The 19651-nt window shown below is 39.8% G+C and overlaps 1 protein-coding gene across 3 annotated transcripts in view; it reads right to left on the bottom strand.

The window, feature by feature from the left end:
• The window catches only part of LOC114503098 (olfactory receptor 7A17-like), a 43638-nt gene that overhangs the window by 10243 nt on the left and 13744 nt on the right, over positions 1–19651 (bottom strand). Inside the window, exons 1-2 of one of the 3 annotated variants that reach the window (XM_028520494.2) lie at positions 13643–13848; positions 6645–7577 (exon numbers count right to left, since the gene is read on the bottom strand). The exons of 1 other annotated variant lie outside the window; for it this stretch is intronic. In XM_028520494.2, coding sequence (XP_028376295.2) covers positions 6645–7577; positions 13643–13758 — 1049 coding nt within the window. In that variant the 5' untranslated portion in view covers positions 13759–13848. Of the gene's footprint in view, positions 1–6644; positions 7578–13642; positions 13849–19651 lie in introns of those variants that run through there. One more of the 3 variants, XM_036032349.1, reaches the window with a different exon arrangement.

The raw sequence follows: 19651 nt of genomic DNA, 5'->3' as shown, positions 1-19651 counted from the left end.
TATTTTAATCATGTTTTGGTTGTATTATACAATTATACTTCAATAAATTACTGAGAAGGTAAAAAGCATATCAGTGCATGGATTGGAGTAGGATCTAAAGCTCAGGTAGCTGATTCACACTGAGAAATGGTAGAAGGTGTCTCTTGTACCTGGGAAAAAAGCAAAGTGCAATCTACAAAAGAAAATAAATAAACAAAATGAAGGAGAAACAAATTCACAGATACAGAGAAAAAACTGATGGTTACAACAGAGGGAGGGTGTGGATGGGGGAATAGCAGGAAGGAGATTAAGAAGTATAAACACCCAGTTATAACACAAGTCATGGGGATGTAAAGTACAGCATAGGGAACAGAGTTGATAGTATTGTAATAATTATGTACAGTGACATGTGGTTACCAGACTTACTGTAGTCATCACTTTGTAAACTATATAAATATTGAATCACTATGTTATTTACCTGAAATTATAATTTTGTATGTTAACTATAACTAGAAATAAATTTAAAAGGTACAATTGGCAATAACTACATAGGGGAGGCTAAAGTAATCTCCATGGTTTTCTGAATGTAGAAGAGGAAGGGAGAAGATAGAGCTGGTATCAGAGCAAGGATTAAGAATGCTACACTGCTGCCTTTAAAGATTGGTGAAGGGCAGTGATGTCAGAAAAATGGCAGTGTGAGAGATCCCCTTGGTCTCTTCCCCAGAAATGTCAACAATTTGAATGGCTATAATTTGACAAAGGATTCCATGCTCAATGTACATGTATGCCTCAAAGATCTGCACATTGAAACATTTAAAGGTGGGCCAGAGGGACCAAATAGGGGAGGCAGGAACATATGGTGGACCCAGAAAAGGACACAGCACAGGGGCTTAGATGCAGCTTTCAGGCAGTTGACATTGCAGACAAAGAAAAAGAGCCATTGAGTCCTGCTGTTCTGTCGACTCCCAAAGCTCACCTTCAGTCACCCTTGGGGTCAGGTTGTGGAGCATTTTATCTGCAAGTCAGAAATGGTTACTATAAAATCACTATTTCCCCTGAGTAAAGATTGAACTCTGTCATTGACCCCATGTTGGGGTGCTGAAGGGGTCCCATGGAGATCCAAGTTCTCTTATAACAAGAAGGCAAAACAAAAGCAATGCTACTACAATGACAGAAGCTACTGGGGTCAACTTTGGGATTTCACAGAGCTCAAAAACTATTGGCTCAGTGCCACTTCCTAGAAAATAATGACAAGGCCTCTTCCTAATAATCTGCTAGAGAAGTGCCACACTACAGAGATGCCTAGACAGAGAAGGAACCCATCAGATAGCATGAATAACCATGGTAATGAGGCACCTTACAGAGAAAATAAAAATCTCCAGAAAGCAAACTTGAACACATGGAAATATGTGCTAAAAATGATGAAAAATTTAAGATTGCAATAGTGAACATACTCAACAAGATGCAAGAAAATACAAAGAGACAATTTCCTATTTTAATTATTTTTAAAGGTGAATTCAGTGACATTAAGCACATTCACAATGTACAACTATCACCACCTTACATTTGATCACCCCAAACAGAAATCCTGTATGTATGAAGCAATTATCGCACTTTTGTCTTACCTCATTCTCTGGTAACCTCCTTTTCTCTATGATTTTTCCTACTGCCATATTGGTAGATCCCTTCATCATCCTTATCTCTGAGTTTGATATCATCACACGAATATAAAAACTTCATGTGGGAAGACCTTTCCACAAGGTGAGACTGATTCTGGATGTCACTTGCCATAAACCCTGAACTGACTCTGCACTAATTTCAGAATTAATCACAATTATTGAACCAGAATCTAAGACTCTCTGTTATCTGGTGACTGTCCACATAGCTAGACTCATGGTTCAGTTTCTATCCTCTGCTCCTCATTGTTCATCATGCACTAGCAGCTATTTTTCATTTGCTAACTACACTTTAACATTTCACTGTAATGCCCAATTACTTTTCTGTAGCATTTTCTGGTGTGTGCTTTTTTTCTTCTTCACCTGGATGGAACTCCACTTGTCCTTCAGATTTCAATGCTATTTTAGGCTCATCTGTGAAGCCTTCATGGACCTACAGGGTGAGTTGACTATTTGGGGACCATTTCAGCAAAATTCAGTAACACCTGGCAGTATTGCATTTGTTTATTTGCATGACTTTGCCCAAGTTTAGACTGTGAGCTTAAAAGGAGAAACAAATCTTAATATTTTCTTCCTCCACAGAATATATTTTAGTGCTTACCATACAGTAATTGCTTAATAAATATTTGCAAAGGCTTCAAAACCACATGGTTGAATGAGGTAAACAGACACAAATACATGGTGGAAAATGAGAAGCAGTGAAACATGGGGAGGGATGCCCCAGAATGGCGGCTAACACCTGAAAAGACAGATGGGAGAAATAAGATACTCTGGTAACCCAAAATCTCCTTCCAGACTCTGGAATAGAACATTTGTTGTGGGGTTCCTGTGCTGTAGCCCCAAGAAAGGGCAGGGAGGTGGAAGCACTCATGAGACCTCTAGAAGACACAACTGTGTTTCCTCATGATCTGGGATTGGTAGAGTACACTTGAGAGCACTTAGTGAAAGCATTTAAGGGTTTCTGTGACTTGAAGAGACACACTGAGAATCACGGTGCATAAAAGTAAGGCTACTTCTTTTTTTGTTGTTCCTAATTTTTTTTGTTGGTTTATTGGCCAATTTTTTAAAAAAATTATTGTTTCTCAAGGAGAGTTGGTTGAATTTTCCCCACCACCCCAGCTATCCCCACCTCTCTCCCCTGATCCCACCCCCCCCCCTTGGTTTTGTCCATGTGTCCTTCATAGTTATTCCTGAAAACCCTTCCTTCTTTTTCCCCCATTATCTCCTCCCACCTCCCCTCAGGGTACTGTCTGATTGTTTTTAATTTCAATGTTCTGCTTATATTTTGCTGCTTGTTTGTTTTGTTGAGTAGGTTCCACTTAAAAGTGAGATTATATGGTATTTGTCTTTCACTGCCTGGCCTATTTCACTTAGAATAATGCTGTCTAGTTCTATTCATGCTGTCCTAAAGGGTGGGAGCTGCTTCTTTATTTCTGCTGTGAGGTGTTCCAATGTGTAAGTGTACCGTAGTTTTCTGATCCATTCATTTGCTGATGGGCACCTAGGTTGCTTCCAGCACTTGGCTATTGGAAATTCTGCTGCTATGAACATTGGATTGCATAGGTGCTTTTGAATTGGTGTTTCAGGGTTCTTAGGATATAATCACAGACATGGAATTGCTGGATCAGAAGGCAGTTCCATTTTTAGTCTGAGGAAATTCCATACTGTTTTCCACAATGGCTGCACCAGTCTGCATCCCCACCAACAGTGCACTAGGGCCCCCTTTTCTCCACATGGTCTCTAACACTTGTTGTTTGTTGATTTTTTCATGGTGGCCATTCTGACTGCTGTGAAGTGGTATCTCATTATGGTTTTAATTTGCATCACCTCTGACAGCTAGTGATGCTGAGCATCTTATCATATGTCTCTGGATCCTCTGTATGTCCTCCTTGGAGAAGTGTCTGTCAACATTCAACAATCAAAGGAATCTTGTACACCAACAATGAAATATCAGAAACAGAGATCAGGGAAAAAATCCCACTTGATATGGCAACAAGAAAAATAAAGTACCTAGGAATAAACCTAACCAAGGAGGTAAAAGACTGTACTCAGAAAACCACATAATACTGAAGAAAGAAATTAAGGAAGACACAAACAAATACAAGCATGTACCATGTTCGTGGATTGGAAGACTATTTCTTTAATAATTTCATGAGACTGTCAGAGTAGGCCTAAACTCCCTCCCCAACTCTACACCTGTGATTTGCAAATAAATGAAGATTTAATTTATTGAAATATTTATTGTGGCAGAATTTCCCTTTAAACTTAAGTGCCAGCCCAAAGTCAACACACTGTTGTAATAAGTGTATCTATATTTTTATAATTGCTGCACACAAATGGTTCAGTTGGTTGGAGCATCATCCCATACACCAAAAATTTGTGGATTCATCCTGGTAGAGCACATACTAGGTGAAGGGTGGGATCCTGGTTGGGGCCCATAGGGAAGCAACCAATCAATATTTCTCTGTCACAATGACGTTTGTCTCTCGCTCCCCCTTTCTCTCTGTGTAAAATCAATAAACATATCCTAGGGTGAGGACTTCAAAAAAAAAAAAAGCCTTGAGAAATTAGAAGACTTACAGAATATAATCATTAATATAATCACCCCCAAACTGCTATACCCAGACCAAATAAAAAATTCAGAGATTTTTCTCTGCATAAGTAAATACTTACTGGTCACAGAACCTGCCCTCCACCAGAAAGGAACCTGGCATGGATGGAAACTTGTGACATCACTTACTGCCCTCCCTGACAGGTACTTTGCAGACTCCAGAGATTCTCATCTCTCCTCAGCCCTCACATTCAGGATATTCACTGTGGAATTTATGCAGCAACAACCCCTCTTTTAATTCCTTTCTCTGTTGTCTCTGCATTTCAAATGTCACCTCCATCCATCAGGCACCCCACCCACAGCAAATACAAGTATCAGATTGGGAATCATTATAAATATGTGAAGAGCAGGCCAATTATATAAGCACTATCTACATGAAGAGACCCAAAGAGATGGTACAAGAAAAGGAAGAACTCCCTCCCTCAGTTAATCCGTGAGTAAAGGCCCCAGACTCCAGAAATCTGGAAGGAAAAGTTTTATTTCTGTTCAGCCAATAAATGGCAAGCTGAAGGCCTGGGGCAGGGGTGGGGCTGTTCATATTCAGAGGGGTTAGACCCTTTAGAGTGAAATTTCCACATCAGCTCATTAAACATATTTTTACTCTCACTTTTTTCTCTAAGATCATTCAGCTGTTCAGGTGGGAGGTGCAGAAATAAAACTTGACAGAATTGAAATTTACACAAGTGGTAGGTAGCCTGTTTGCCGAGTTGTCCCCAATTCTTTGTCTGTTTCCAGTCTTTGGCAATGTGACTGTGAAGTTCCTCCCGTCCAGAAGAGGAGTTATTGCTCCACCTTTGAAAGGGGGTAACTTACGATTTTATATTTGTTTTAGCCAATAAATATTGTGGAAGTGACAGTGTACTTTACCATGCCTTGTCATTTCGGCTGTTCTCACCTGGAATTTTTAGTACACTAGTGGCTCAGCTGTGAGAACAATCCAGGTGGAACTTCCAGAGGAGGAAGGGACATGTTGACAGAGCTCACTTACCTAGCCAAGACCTCCCTAGATCAGCCACAATAGCTGAGCCACTAGTGTATTAAAAAGCCCAGCAAAGGTCAGCAGACACACCCCAACTGACCTATAGCTGACTACAGACTCATGAGGAGACCAGCAGAGACCAGAACACCACCCCACTATACAAACAAATTCGAAAATAAAGGAGTTATATTAAACCATTTGTTTTGGGATGGCTTGTTATATAACAATAACAAACTGATGACATAATCAAAGCAAACAGAACTGAGGGCAATTATACTAATCTGCTACTTGTTACTTTTAGCATTTGTACTGATGGAGGACAGCACTCAAAATCATGCTTTTATTCAGATGTATTTCAGATAACTGCATAAAAGCAAGTACACTGAGGTTCCCTAGCAGGAAGTCAGGACAGGATGGAATGATGAGCACGTTTGTGCAGGAAAACTGGTGATCCCTTTTTTCTTGACTGGGCAAGATTTTAACTCCTGTGTGATTCATCCTTTAATCATAAAGACTGAAGACATTCCTGAGTACAAATGAGATATACATTGTATGATATTCATATTGGTCACTCACTGTCCCTTTGGTGGATTTGGAAATATTTGGAAAAGAGGAGACATTTCATTTAGAGCAGTAGAAGCAGTCCCATTTGGAGGGAGCATACTGAAAGTTTTCAAGCAGAAACAGCAAAATACTTAAGAAAAAACACAAAACACTCCATGTAATTCTTCACCCCTCACATATGGACATCATATTCCACAATTCAATGAGTAGATATGCAGCATGAAAAATATTTTGGATAATAATAAATTGTCTGGCACCTTTTGCTTCATTATATGTATGGCCATCTGTTACATATTACATCAGTCTATTTACTAAAATGTATATTTCATAGTAGACTCCTTTTGGAAACATGGATTGGATAGTCATTTTTTTCCAGGGCCTATGTAGGCATGTGGACACACAGCTGAATAACAGAATGAAGTATATAAAACCAGACCCAGCTATAAAACCTACCAACATGTTCAAGTCTACATTATCAAGAAGGATAGTAAAGGTAGTGCTATAGAAAATAATGATGACCATGTAAGTGAAAACTGTGGCCTCAGATGTTCCTCTACAACAAAATTATATAAATGACCTCAGTATCCAAGTGTGCTTTAGTCCATAAAGTAGTATAATTCATGACAATTTTTTCAGTAAATCTATATAAATATTACTTGGAATGATATATGTCATAAGAGAATAAATATGCTAATATAATTCATGTTAACCCATGAGAAATATGAGAATTTCTAATTACACATGGTCCAAAGACTATATTAACTTGTGTCAGAACTTCTTGTTCTGAAGCTTTGAACATTCAGGGGCCTCATATAGTTGGCCCTTAAAAGCCTACCTGCCAAGGAATCTTTCCAAGGCCCTCTTTATGTCCTTGTTCCTGAGACTGTAGATGAAGGGGTTCAGCATGGGTGTGACCACAGTGTACATCACTGAGGCAACTGAACTTGATTGTGAGTGGTGGGTACCAGCAGAGACAAGATACACACCTAGGCTAGTACCATAAAATAAGGAGACAACTGAGAGGTGAGATGCACAGGTAGAAAATGCTTTATACTTCCCCTGAGCTGATGGAATTGCTCGTATGGAGGACACAATCTTAGAGTAAGAATAAAGGATCCCAGCCAGGGGACCACCAGCCAGCAACCCTGCTGAAAAGTACATCACCATGTCATTAGGAAATGTGTCAGAACAGGCAAGTTGGACCACCTCTTTGAGTTCACAGGAAAAGTGGGGGATTTCCAAGTCTGAGCAGAAGGACAGATCCAACACCATTAAGCTTTCTAACAAGGAATTTAGAATACTAATGACCCAGGACACGAGAACCAGCAGTCCACAGAGGCAGGGGTTCATGATGACCATGTAGTACAGGGGGTGACAGATGGCTACATACCTGTCATAGGCCATGACAGTAAGGATGAAGTCATCCAACACTGCAAAGTGTATATAAAAATACATCTGGGTGATGCAACCTGCATAGGTGATGACTTTGCTCTGTGTCTGGATGTTCACCAGCATCTTTGGGATGGTGGTGGAGGTGAAACAGATGTCTACCAAGGACAGGTTGGAGAGGAAGAAGTACATGGGGGTGTGGAGGTGGGAGTCTGAGCTGACAGCCAGGATGATGAGCAGGTTTCCCAACATGGTGATCAGGTACATGCAGAGGAAAAGCACAAATAGGAGGGGCTGCAGTTCTGGTTCCTCTGATAGTCCCAGGAGAACAAACTCTGAAATTTGTGTAACATTGCCTGGCTCCATATGGTGCAGGTGACTACCAGAAAATAGAAGAAAATGAATAACTAATTTTCACATTAGTAACTGAGAATAAATGCTACATTTTTGTTTTAGAATCCAAAAGATAATTTCCATATTGGGTTAGGTACTGGTTCCCATTAAGGCATGTCTACTGCCATTGCTCATTAGAATTCCCTTTTCTACCATCAACTCATTCTTCAAACACCACGTATATTGCTGTTTTATTGGGAATATTGTTCATGTATTTGAGGAATATACTCATATGTTGACTTTAGACCATATTCTGGGCACTGTTCAGGGTATGGGACTTGAAAAACAAAAGTGTCTACAAACTAACGATGGACAAACAATATAATCAGACAAAAATAATACTATAACATATCCAGTGGTGCAGATACTATATAGAAAAGTAAATCACATTACATAGAAAGAGTGGAGAGAGGTGTTTCTTATTTTTTTCATTTTCTATTGCAATTTTCTTATTACCATTTAACCTCCTGATATTGCCTACTCTCCCACAATCACACACTGTTGTCCATGTCCATGAGTCCTTTTTCTTTTGCTCAATGCTCCACCTCCTAACCTCCCACTTCATAGCTGTCATACTGCAGTTTATCTATTCATATGTCTCTATTTTGCTTGCTAGATCACTTTGTTCATCAGATTCCACATATAAGTGAAACCATATGACATTTGTCTTTCTCTGACAGGCTTACTTGACTTACCGTGAAGTTCTCCAGGGTGATCTATGCTGAGGGTGTTGCTTTCAAAGTTCAGCCAAGGTTTGCCAACAGACAACACTTTAACAGGCACCTCAAAGAAGACTAAGCAGGAGGCTAAGGGCGAGAAAGTGTTTTCCACACAGCAGGGACAGACAGTGCAAAGATCCTGAGTAAGATGATTGTTTCAGAAAGTCAAGGCTCAGAAGGAGCCAGTGTGTCAGGGGCAGGAGTCATGGTGTCAGAGAGTATTAAGAAACAAGGGGGCCTGCATGTTGCTGTTGAAACTTCAAGTCACACAGAGTCCCCTATACACACTTATGTAATTCTTGCACTTTATTAATCTTGTTGCAAAAGCATCCCATGAGTTGAAAAGAATCTCCTCCTTAGTTCCATCTCTTGATAGAGTTCTGCTCACTGGGTGATAAGTCACCTTGGGATACATGAGTCCAGGTACCCCTGTTCTGAGCAGTGCTCTCAGGTTACATGTTCACACACACACCTTGGCCTCCATATACATGTGGTCTCTATGTTTGTCTCACTCACTATTTAGGCTATGAGTACACACAACTAAAGCTATCCAGATCAGGTATCTTTTCCAAAAACAATTTAGACATGCTACTGCCATACTGCTATGGTAAGCCTGCACACACAAATAAGCTTGGAGTTCTAGACTGGAATGTCGATTTTATGCCCTGTATTCAAAGAAACATAAATGTGGAGGGAGAGACACGAATAAAATGGACACCAGGAAGAAAAAATATCTGTTGATAATAAGCTCAGGTGATCTCTGAGAGATGATGAGGAAGAAATGTCTTTGGATTCTGGCAGCTTTCCAACGCTAAGTACACTCCCTTGAAGTCAACAAAAATAATAAAGGACAAAAGATATATTTGTCCAAAACACAAAGGTAGTTACCTACATATGGTGTGGAAACACCTTGCAGATTGTCTACCCCAAGTAAAAACTGACCAACAAAATAAACTAGTGTTTTACCAAAGTAAATCTCTTTAATATCAAGTAGTGAAGACTGGCTTTTCCTGTGCCGATGGTATAGTTATTTGACCAGTGGGTTTTTATAAGGTTAAAATGCAGCTCAGACAAACTCCTCCGTCACTTTTCTCATGTGGCCCCTTTCTTTTTCTTGGGCTTTGGATTTGGATCTCATTTTTGGCAAATCAGTAGACACTGTCAATTCAGTTCTGGTCTTTATCGAAAATGCATCCCCAGGCCTCCCCAGGACGTGACAAATAAAGCCTGCCCATGCCATGACAATCCATCCTTTCACACGAAGTAACTTTCTTCCTGACCCTTAAGCCAGTGCAACTTATCACGCAAACATTTATTTCACCATTCTGTGCCTTCACAATCACGATGGGGTGGGGGAGAGTGATGGGGGAAAATGGACAACTCTACTGGAACACCAATAAAAAAATAGTAAGGAGATAAAAATATAAAATAAATAAAAATTGGAAATTGAAAAAAACTCACTAGATTAAAAACAAAACAAAACAGTGCCAGATCTGAACAAGCAGGGCTTCACTTGCTTTGTTCACCTCTGTAGTCTTACAATGTGTATATATATCTGTGCATTTACCCAGGAACCCATTTGAGTAAAAGTGAAGTAATGAAAGGAATGACAGGGAGAATAAAACCTAGTTAAACAGAGTGATTTAGCAACTGTGTTAAAGAAAATGAGGGGAGCATCAAAAAGTAATGAAAACAAGATATAAATACCAATGTGCATTAGTAGTTAAATTGACAATGGCACAGACACAGACAGTAATGTATGATGTTCCTGGATGTGGTGGCAAAGCAGATGCTCAGTTTTATTTGTTGGAGAATCAGGAATTAGACCTCAGTATATAAGTACATTTAATGCATGGTAATGTTGTATTTCTACATATTTGGAAAGGTTGGATTGTTGAATAAAAGCTGGAAAAATAAACATCCACCTGGAAGAAAATGAAGTTGATCCCCTACCTCTGTCATGTTACATAAAATCTGGGGGATTGCCTGCTCACTAGAAGAGTAACCAGTCCTTTTAGGTGAACAGAATGAAAACTATATATTAATATTGATCGGTGGGCCAAACCACCCAATTAAGTCAAGTTATAACATAGGATGCTGTACAAAAGTCAATGGATGCGAGTGTGCATGTCAGCATAATATAGGAAGACAACATTAGTCAGGAGTAAAAAGACAGATCTATTTAACAAATAAAATGCAAAACATTTTTATGGCCAAAACATCCCTAAAGTCATTAAGAAATAATGGTTTTTCTGTATTTTTAGTTTTACTTTTTTATTTTAATGAACTTATTAGGATGATATTGGTTAATAAAGTTATATGTGTTTCAGGTGTACAACCAGCTAATACATCACCTGTATATTGTATTGTGTGTTCAGCGCCCCAAGTCAGGTCTCCTTCTGTCAACATTTGTCCCCCTTTACCTTCTTCTACATCCAACAACCATAATTTTTCAAACTCATTGAAAAGGCTGACAGTGAAAACAGTAACCATATAGTAATCTTCCAATTATTCATAAAACATCAAATATGAATCTTTGATCAAAATCAGAAAAAGTTCACAAAACATCAAAAAAGTTCTTTCACACCTGTCAGCCTGGAGAAAAACTTAGAAAAATGTCACATTGACTGGGGTGCAGACTTTTAAACAGGTAAAAATGGATGCTCTTATTTCTCCTGGCAGAACTGTGAAGTGTTACAACATTAGGAAAACAGTCTGAAGGTAGCTACACACCCTACACGGACCTGTGTCTCTAACACAGGGCTCCTCAGTCTCTGCAGCACTGACATCCCAGACCAGGTCTTTGTCTGAGGGGTGGTCTCTCCTGGGCATTGCAGCATGTTCAGAGCATCCCTGGACTTTACTGACACCTCCCATGTGAAAGCCAAAATGTCTCCAAACATTGCTCAGTGATCCTGGGTGAATAGTATTGTCTCTGGTGAAGAACCAGAATTTTAATGTAACAATCTCAAAATATTTTCTTATATTGTTATAATAGCAATGTATTGAGAAAGTGTACCTTAGATTTCAGGTGTGACCTGCAGAGCCACACTACACAATATTATGTAGACATGGAAATAATGAATCAGCGTCTTATACCCTTTTTGAAAGAAGGGAAGACCATAGATATTGTTGAGTAAGAAGGGAGAGTGGACACATAGGAAAAAAACTGTACAACACACAAAGAGCATTTCTGATGGGCCAGGATGCTGTTTATGCATTTGTACAAAAGCCCATGAGTGTGTATGTGAACATAATGTAGGAAGAGAAGATTTAAAGAAAGAAAGAAACTAAGCCCTAATGGAATAAAGATTACCAGCAGGAATGTAATTAGGTTACATATACTGATCACAAAACTACTGTATGAAAAATAATTGAGTGAGAATCAAATTAATTTACATTAAAACAGAAAATAATAACTTAACAATATCAACATGGGCCACTGATCCCAGATTAAATTTCCAAAGACTTGGAAATTATGAAGAGGTTTTTAAAATCAGGGAGAAATCAGCATCTAAGTTACAATTTCTTCTTATATAGAGATACATGGATTCAAATTATCTTATGGAAGGTAGGGGTAATCTTCAGTCAAATCTTTATAAAGAGTGCCTTCCACTTTAACAGGAACCTAATCAACAAAATAACAAGCAAGGAAAATATAACCAAAGACCCTGAAATTGAGAACAGGCTGACAGTGACCAGAGCGGGGGGGGGGGGGGCGCATAATAGGGCAAAAATGTGAAGGGTTTACAGGAACAAGTATAAAGGACACATGGACAATAACAAGGGGGTTAGAAACAGAGGAAGGAGGTGGGGAGGGCTGGGTCGGTGGGCAGGGCTGGGGAGAAAAAGTAGCAAACTACTTGAACAACAATAAAAAAACAATAATAATGCTGCTGTGAACAGTTTGCTCATATTTTTGGTATACCCATGCACTCCTTTCTTTTGGATATGTAATTAACAGAAGAATTGCTTAGTCATATGACATATTTATGTTCATATTGCACTAGTTCCAATATTTATGAATAATCACAAACTTCTAAAAGACCAGGGGTCATAAAACAAATTGAGCTAGTCTTTTAAATGCCTTTTATTTGGATACCTCCCTCCAACATGCATTGATTTTGTATGTTGTGCCTTTGCTGAATTCATGAATGTACATGAAAACTACTGTGTGAAAGTAAAAATAAAAAAAAGGGGACAAAAAGAATGCCTTCCAGGGGACAGTAGAAGATGATACCAATTTTGAAAATAGAGCTAACCTCAGAAGGCCAGAGAAGGAATAAAGAATGATGGAGATGTGATGAAGGTGGCAGTAGGTGTGTAGGGTGATTCATTAGTGCTAAGCACACAGAAGAACATTCACTCTCATTGTTTGATTATAGCAAGGATTCACAAGTGAAGAATATAAAAGTAACAGCTGTATATTTTTTCAGTAAGAAAAGTAAAAAGTTAAAAAACAATGAAGAGAATACAATATGACTGAGTGATAGATTTCAGCCCATACAGTTAATGAATACTCACAATTCTCCACATGTATGTACATAAAAGTACTCAATGACAATAACAAAGTTGGTGGGGTTAACCCCTCCTATTATTTGACTAGAAGAATACAATAAAAAGGAGGAATGAAAGCATGCTGACCCCACTCTGCAAATGTCTGGAATTTGCAGACAATATACAATAGAGGAAACAAATGAATAACTAACCCACAAATCTATTCAGGTCACAGGTAATGAAATAATGACAAAGTTAAGCTATTTAGCACACCTCTTTTTACTTATCATATACATCATTTTTGCATGCTAATTGAATACCCAGAGTGAAAGAAGATACTGTAGAATGTACATCTCATGACCATTGTTGCAAGGTAATATCTGCAAGACATATATTGAATATGGATCTGCCTCATCAATATGGAAACAGTCTTGAGTATGCCCCATGATAAAAACAAAGAACTGTCCTCACTTTGCTGGACAGCTCTCCACACCTAGTACTCTATTTCCTACTCCCTTTAGTTGCAAAACTCATTGCACATGTTCTACTTTCACTTGAAATACTTTATGCCTCCCATTCCCACCTCAACTGGGATTCCATCAGTGAGTTGTGAGCAATGACCCATGTGTTGCTGATTTCAATGTTCACTTCTCTTTTTAGCATCACAAACAAATCATGAACTAGTTAATCGGGCAATCAAACAACCATAAGCCGCTGGCTGTCAGGAGACCTAAGGTGAATATGCTTGGCTTGGCTTTCTCTGACCCTTTCCTGGAGCACCTACTACTGCACCCTCGGCCTCACCTAATGCAGAGCTCTGAGAGGATGGACTCACCTGATCCTGAGCTCTGAGAGGATGGACTCCTGGTAAGGAAAGTCCAGCCTCTGGATGGGTGACAATGGAGGCTGAAGCTCTCTCCCCAGACTAGACAGGACAATGGAGGCAAGCATTGGTATCCTACACAAACTTAGGATTCCAAAAGCAACAACCAGTTCCCATTCAGTCCAAGGTCACACATGCTGAGAGACTGGAGATGAGAAGCTATTTACAGCTCCCTATGTCTGCTCATTAGTTACATTTCTATCTTCTTATTCCAACCTCTAACTGCATGATTTCCCTGTGGGTCTAGACAGAAGGGACCATTTTCCTGGAGATTCTGTGTTCCCAAACACCAGCTTGGAAGTCCAGTGAATCCTATTTTTACTAGTTCCTCCTCATAAAACCTGTGGGTTCCAGAAGACTAACCTCCCAGCACTTTATCCCTACCCTCATTTAAAGTTTTTCCAAACTTAAGACTGAGCATCCAGTCTGGATTACAAAACTCAAAACCCACCCTGGCTGGTGTAGCTCAGTGGATTGAGCGCGGGCTGGGAACCAAAGTGTCCCAAGTTCGATTCCCAGCCAGGGTACATGCCTGGGTTGGAGGCCATAACCGCCAACAACCGCACATTGATGTTTCTCTCCCTCTCTCTCTCTCTCTCTCTCTCTCTCTCTCTGTCTATCTCAATCTCTATCTCTATCTCCCTCCCTTCCCTCTCTAAAAATAAATAAAGAAAATCTTAAGAAAAAAGAAAACTCAAAACCCCAAATGTTGAATTGTGGTAGGAAATTGGCCCCTCATGTCCACAGAAAATTGCTATTTTTCTTTTCAACAAGGGGGAGAACTAAGTTCCTTTGATTAAACCTTGAGTGTTACACACAGGGCTCATGACACATTGGCCAAAACAATTTGGAATTTCAACCTAATATCACAAGAGCTGTCATTTAGTCCCTCACTGTGAAATATTTGTTACTTATAATAAATACATGTAGATTTTTTTGCACTATGATCTAAGCTTGGAATAGAAAAGTAAATGGGTTCTCTCCCGTAGCCTCCAGAAGAAAGCTAGTCCTATAAGCATCTTGACTTTAGCCCCATGAGACCTCAGGAATATAAGAGCATAAATGTGTTTATTTATAAATCACTGGTGTGGTAATTTTACATTAGCATTAATAATTGAAACAGACATTTATGCAAAGGAATTTTTTAGGAAACTGAGTTAAAGTGTCTTGTTGCATTCGTTTAGCCTCCCCAGATAAAAGCGTTTTGCATTGCATTCCACCCTTAAGTGGAAGACACATATAATTATTTTGTAGATGTTCAGCCTCTCTGGCTGGTAGAGAACTTCATCTTGCCAAAGTGTCCATGGACTTCAGATTTTATGCTTTTGAGACATTAATATAAGAAAAGGAACTCACTTTAATTTATGTGTACCATTTACTGTAAATCTTTGTGTCTAAATTTCTCCATCTTTAAAATTTGTATTAAAATTTATTAAATTAAATTTTATGTTCATTCCTTTAAATTTTTATCTTCCAGGATTTATTTTATTTTATTTTTAAATATATTTTATTAATTATGCTATTACAGTTGTCCCATTTTCCCCCTTCATTCCTCTCCACCTGGCACACCCTCTCCCACCCACATTCCCCCCCTTTAGTTCATGTCCATGTGTCATAAGTTCTTTAGCTTCTACATTTCCCATACTATTCTTGCCCTCCCCCTGTCTATTTTCTACCTACCATCTATGCTACTTATTTTCCGTACCTTTCCCCCTCTCTCCTCCTCCCACTCCCCTGTTGCTAACACTCCATGTGATCTCCATTTCTATGGTTCTGTTCCTGTTCTAGTTGTTTGCTAAGTTTCTTTTTGCTTTTGTTTTAGGTGTGTTTGTTAATAATTGTAGGTTTACTGTCATTTTACTATACATGTTGTTTTATCTTCTTTTTCTTAGACAAGTCCCTTTAACATTTCATAAAATAAGGGCTTGGTGATGATGAACTCCTTTAACTTGACCTTATCTGTAAAGCACTTTTCTGCCCTTCCATGCTAAATGAAAGCTTTGCTGGATAGAGCAATCTGAGATGTAGGTCCTTGCCTTTCATGACTTGGAATACTTCTTTCCAGCCCCTTCTTGCCTGTAAGGTCTCTTTTGAGAAATCAGCTGACAGTCTAATAGGAACTCCTTTGTAGGTAACTGTCTCCTTGTCTCTTGCTGCTTCTAGGAGTATCTTCTTCATTTTTACCTTGGCTAATGTAATTATGATGTGCTTTGGTGTGTCCCTCCTTAGGTCCAACTTCTTTGGGACTCTCTGAGCTTCCTGGACTTCCTGGAAGTCTATTTCCTTTGCCAGAATGGAGAAGTTCTCTTTTATTATTTGTTCAAATAAGTTTTTCACTGGTTGCTCTTTCTCTTCCCCTTCTGGTACCCCTATAATTCAGATGTTGCAACGTTTAAAGATGTCCTGGAGGTTCCTAAGCCTCTCCTCATTTTTTTTTGAATTCTTATTTCTTCATTCTTTTCTGGTTGTTTGTTTTTTTTTTCTTCCTTTTGATCCACACCATTGATCTGAGTACCAGTTTCCTTCCCAACACTGTTGGTTCTCTATGCATTTTCCTTCATTTCTCTTATCATAGCCTGCATTTGTTCATCTAATTGGTGACCAAAATCAATCAATTCTGTGAGCATCCTGATCACCAGTGCTTTCAACTGTGCATCTGATAGGTTGGCTATCTCTCAGTCACTTAAAAAAACTGGATCTGGGGCTTTTAATTCTGTTTGAGCCATCTTTTTTATTTTATTTTATTTTATTTTCCCCTTTGGTCTGGTTTCGCCTATTATGTATGAGGGGTGGGGCCTTAGGTATTCACCAGGGCCGGGTACTCCAGTTGCTGGCTTGTGACATTGTATGTGGGTGCGGGGTCCAAGAGGGAACAATGACACTTGCTCTGCTCTCTGTGGGACCTCAGTCCCTACCCCTGCTTCCCCCAAGCAAACTGGGCCCCTCTGGTGTCAGTTCCTGTGCAGGTGGACTTGTGCACACTGTAGGACCCTCCAAGGACCTCTCCTGAGAGGCTGGGAGTCCCTCCCTGCTCCTCAATTCCCACAGGTGTCCTCAGTCAGTGCCCCAAGGCTCTTTTTCCCAGCACTGTGATCCTGGGTTGCCCGCAGTGCCTTGCTCCACAATTGCCGCCTCACTTGGTCTGCTGTTTGCCACCCCTCCATGGGGTCTGCCAGCTGCTGCTTGTGCACTCAGGGTCCACCCACTGCGGTCTTGTGCATGGATGCCTTACACACCCAGTCCCAATGTTTTCCGCTGTCCAAGCCACAGCCCATGCCCAGCTGCCCCACTCCGCCCCTCCTACTGGTCTGGATGAACTCGTCTATTTTCCTAGCTGTCCGACTTCCATTCAGATCAATTTTCTGTCAGATCTGGTTGTTATCTTGTTTCTAAATTGTTACTGGCCTTATTTTGCTTGTGCAACGAGGCACAGTGTGTCTACCTATGCCTCCATGTTGACTGGAAATCATTCTTTTCATTTTTATCCTTTCAATTTTCTCTTAAGTTTCCTTTCAAATATGAGATTATATATGAGTCTCTGTGTGTAAATATACACATATGTGTGTGTATTTATTTGAAATAAAAATGTACACAAATAAACATATATACATACATACAGGTTTACCTTTGAACCCAGTTTATTTGGACCCAACAAAACACCTCCACATCTCATTTATTTCTTGCAACATTCATCTGAAGTTATGTTTGCTATTCTACTTTACCTTCAGAAATAAGGAAATTGAGGCTCAGGTTTAACAATCACATTGAGAAGCCACTAAAGTTTATTGTACACTTTCTTGACTCCTACACAACTGGAAAGATGAGGTATGGACTACAATTTTTATGGCTTTTATTCATCACATTGTATATTTTAATCATGTTTTGGTTGTATTATACAATTATACTTCAATAAATTACTGAGAAGGTAAAAAGCATATCAGTGCATGGATTGGAGTAGGATCTAAAGTTCAGGTAGCTGATTCACACTGAGAAATGGTAGAAGGTGTCTCTTGTACCTGGGAAAAAAGCAAAGTGCAATCTACAAAAGAAAATAAATAAACAAAATGAAGGAGAAACAAATTCACAGATACAGAGAAAAAACTGATGGTTACAACAGAGGGAGGGTTTGGGTGGGGGAATAACAGAAGGAGATTAAGAAGTATAAACATCCAGTTATAACACAAGTCAAGGGGAAGTAAAGTACAGCATAGGGAACAGAGTTGATAGTATTGTAATAATTATGTACAGTGACATGTGGTTACCAGACTTACTGTAGTCATCACTTTGTAAGGTATATAAATATTGAATCACTATGTTATATACCTGAAATTAATATAATTTTGTATGTTAACTATAATTAAAAATAAATTTAAAAGGTACAATTGGCAATAACTACATAGGGGAGGCTAATGTAATCCCCATGGTTTTCTGAATGTAGAAGAGGAAGGGAGAAGATCGAGCTGGTATCACAGAAAGGATTAAAATTGCAACACTGGGTGGGGGGGGGGGGCGGTGAAAGATGGCAGTTTTACTCCAGGCAGTGTGATTCTTGGCTTCTGTGAAGAAGAGGGAAACTCTCGTATTGGTGGAGGAACAGAGCAAGTGGCCTAGGTTACCGAAACATTTTTGAAAACAGGATATCAAAATTTATAGTGATCATTGAAAAACCAGACAGTAAGGAGACTGCTTAAGGACAACAGGGACCCAGGGATCAGCTCAGGGACCAGGGGGGTTGCAGTCTCCAGGCCCGGTGCTCTCAGGTCTGCCTCAGGGCACCCGGGAGAGTGCAGTCGCTGCTCCCTCCCTGGACTACAGGGGTTGAGCAACACCAGGGAAGACCTTGTGGGTTGAAGGCACAAAGAGGGCAATTGGACTGTGAGACAATCGCGCAGGGGCTGCGAGCATCCACCCATAGCCCTGGGAGAAGTGAGTGCCTCAAGCTGGCACAGCCAGGGGTGGCCTGCAAGTGCTCCCACACCCCCAGTCCAGTGGGAGTGTGGATCCGTGGAAAAACCAGACCTCACAACCCCGGTCAAGGAAAGGGCACAGACATTCTCAGATTTCTGGAGCCTGTGGTGCTGAACTGTGGAAGCTCACGCCCCTCAGGAATCCTGACTCTCGCGCTGTGAACTCGGAAGGGACGCAGCGCTTAGTGCGTTCCTAAAGCCCGAAACTCAAAAATTTAGTGGATGGGCATGCCCTCATACGAGCCCCAGGGCGTTCCCAGAGGTTCCCTTCCAGACAGTCAGGGCAGGGTGGAATGATGTGCACATTTGTGCAGGAAGAGTGGTGATTCCTTTTTATATGACTGGGCAAGATTCTAACGCCTCTGTGATTCATCCTTTGATTATAAAAATAGATGACATCTTGAGTACAAAGGAGATATATATTGTATGATATTCATTTTGGTCACTCACTTTCCCTTTGGTGGATTTGGAAGCATTTGGAAAAGGGGAGACATTTCATTTAGAGCACTAGAAGCAGTCCCATTTGGAGGGAGCCCACTGAAAGTTTTCAAGCAAAATGAAAATAATTCAGGAAAAAACACAAAACCTCCAAGTAATTCTTCACCCCTGACACATGGACATCATATTCCACACTTTAATAAGTATATGTGCAGCATGAAAATATTTTGTATAATAATAAATTGTCTGGCTCTTTTTGCTTCATTATATGTACAGTCATCTATTACATATTAGGTCAAACTATTTACTAAAATATATATTTCTTAGTAGACTCTTTTTGGAAACATGGATTTGATAGTCAGTTTTTTCCCAGGGACTATGTAGGCATGTGGACACACAACTGAATAACAGAATGAAGTATATAAAACCAGGAGACCAGCTATAAAACCTACCAGCATGTTCAAGTCTACATTATCAAGAAGCATAGTAAAGGTAGTGCTATAGAAAATAATGATGACCATGTAAGTGAAAACTATGGTCTCAGATGTACCTCTAC

The sequence above is a fragment of the Phyllostomus discolor genome, chromosome 8 (genome assembly GCF_004126475.2).
Source record: "Phyllostomus discolor isolate MPI-MPIP mPhyDis1 chromosome 8, mPhyDis1.pri.v3, whole genome shotgun sequence".
NCBI classification, from domain to species: Eukaryota; Metazoa; Chordata; class Mammalia; order Chiroptera; family Phyllostomidae; genus Phyllostomus; species Phyllostomus discolor.
Note: the sequence above shows the minus strand (reverse complement) of the source record. Positions and strands in the feature narration are given on the sequence as shown.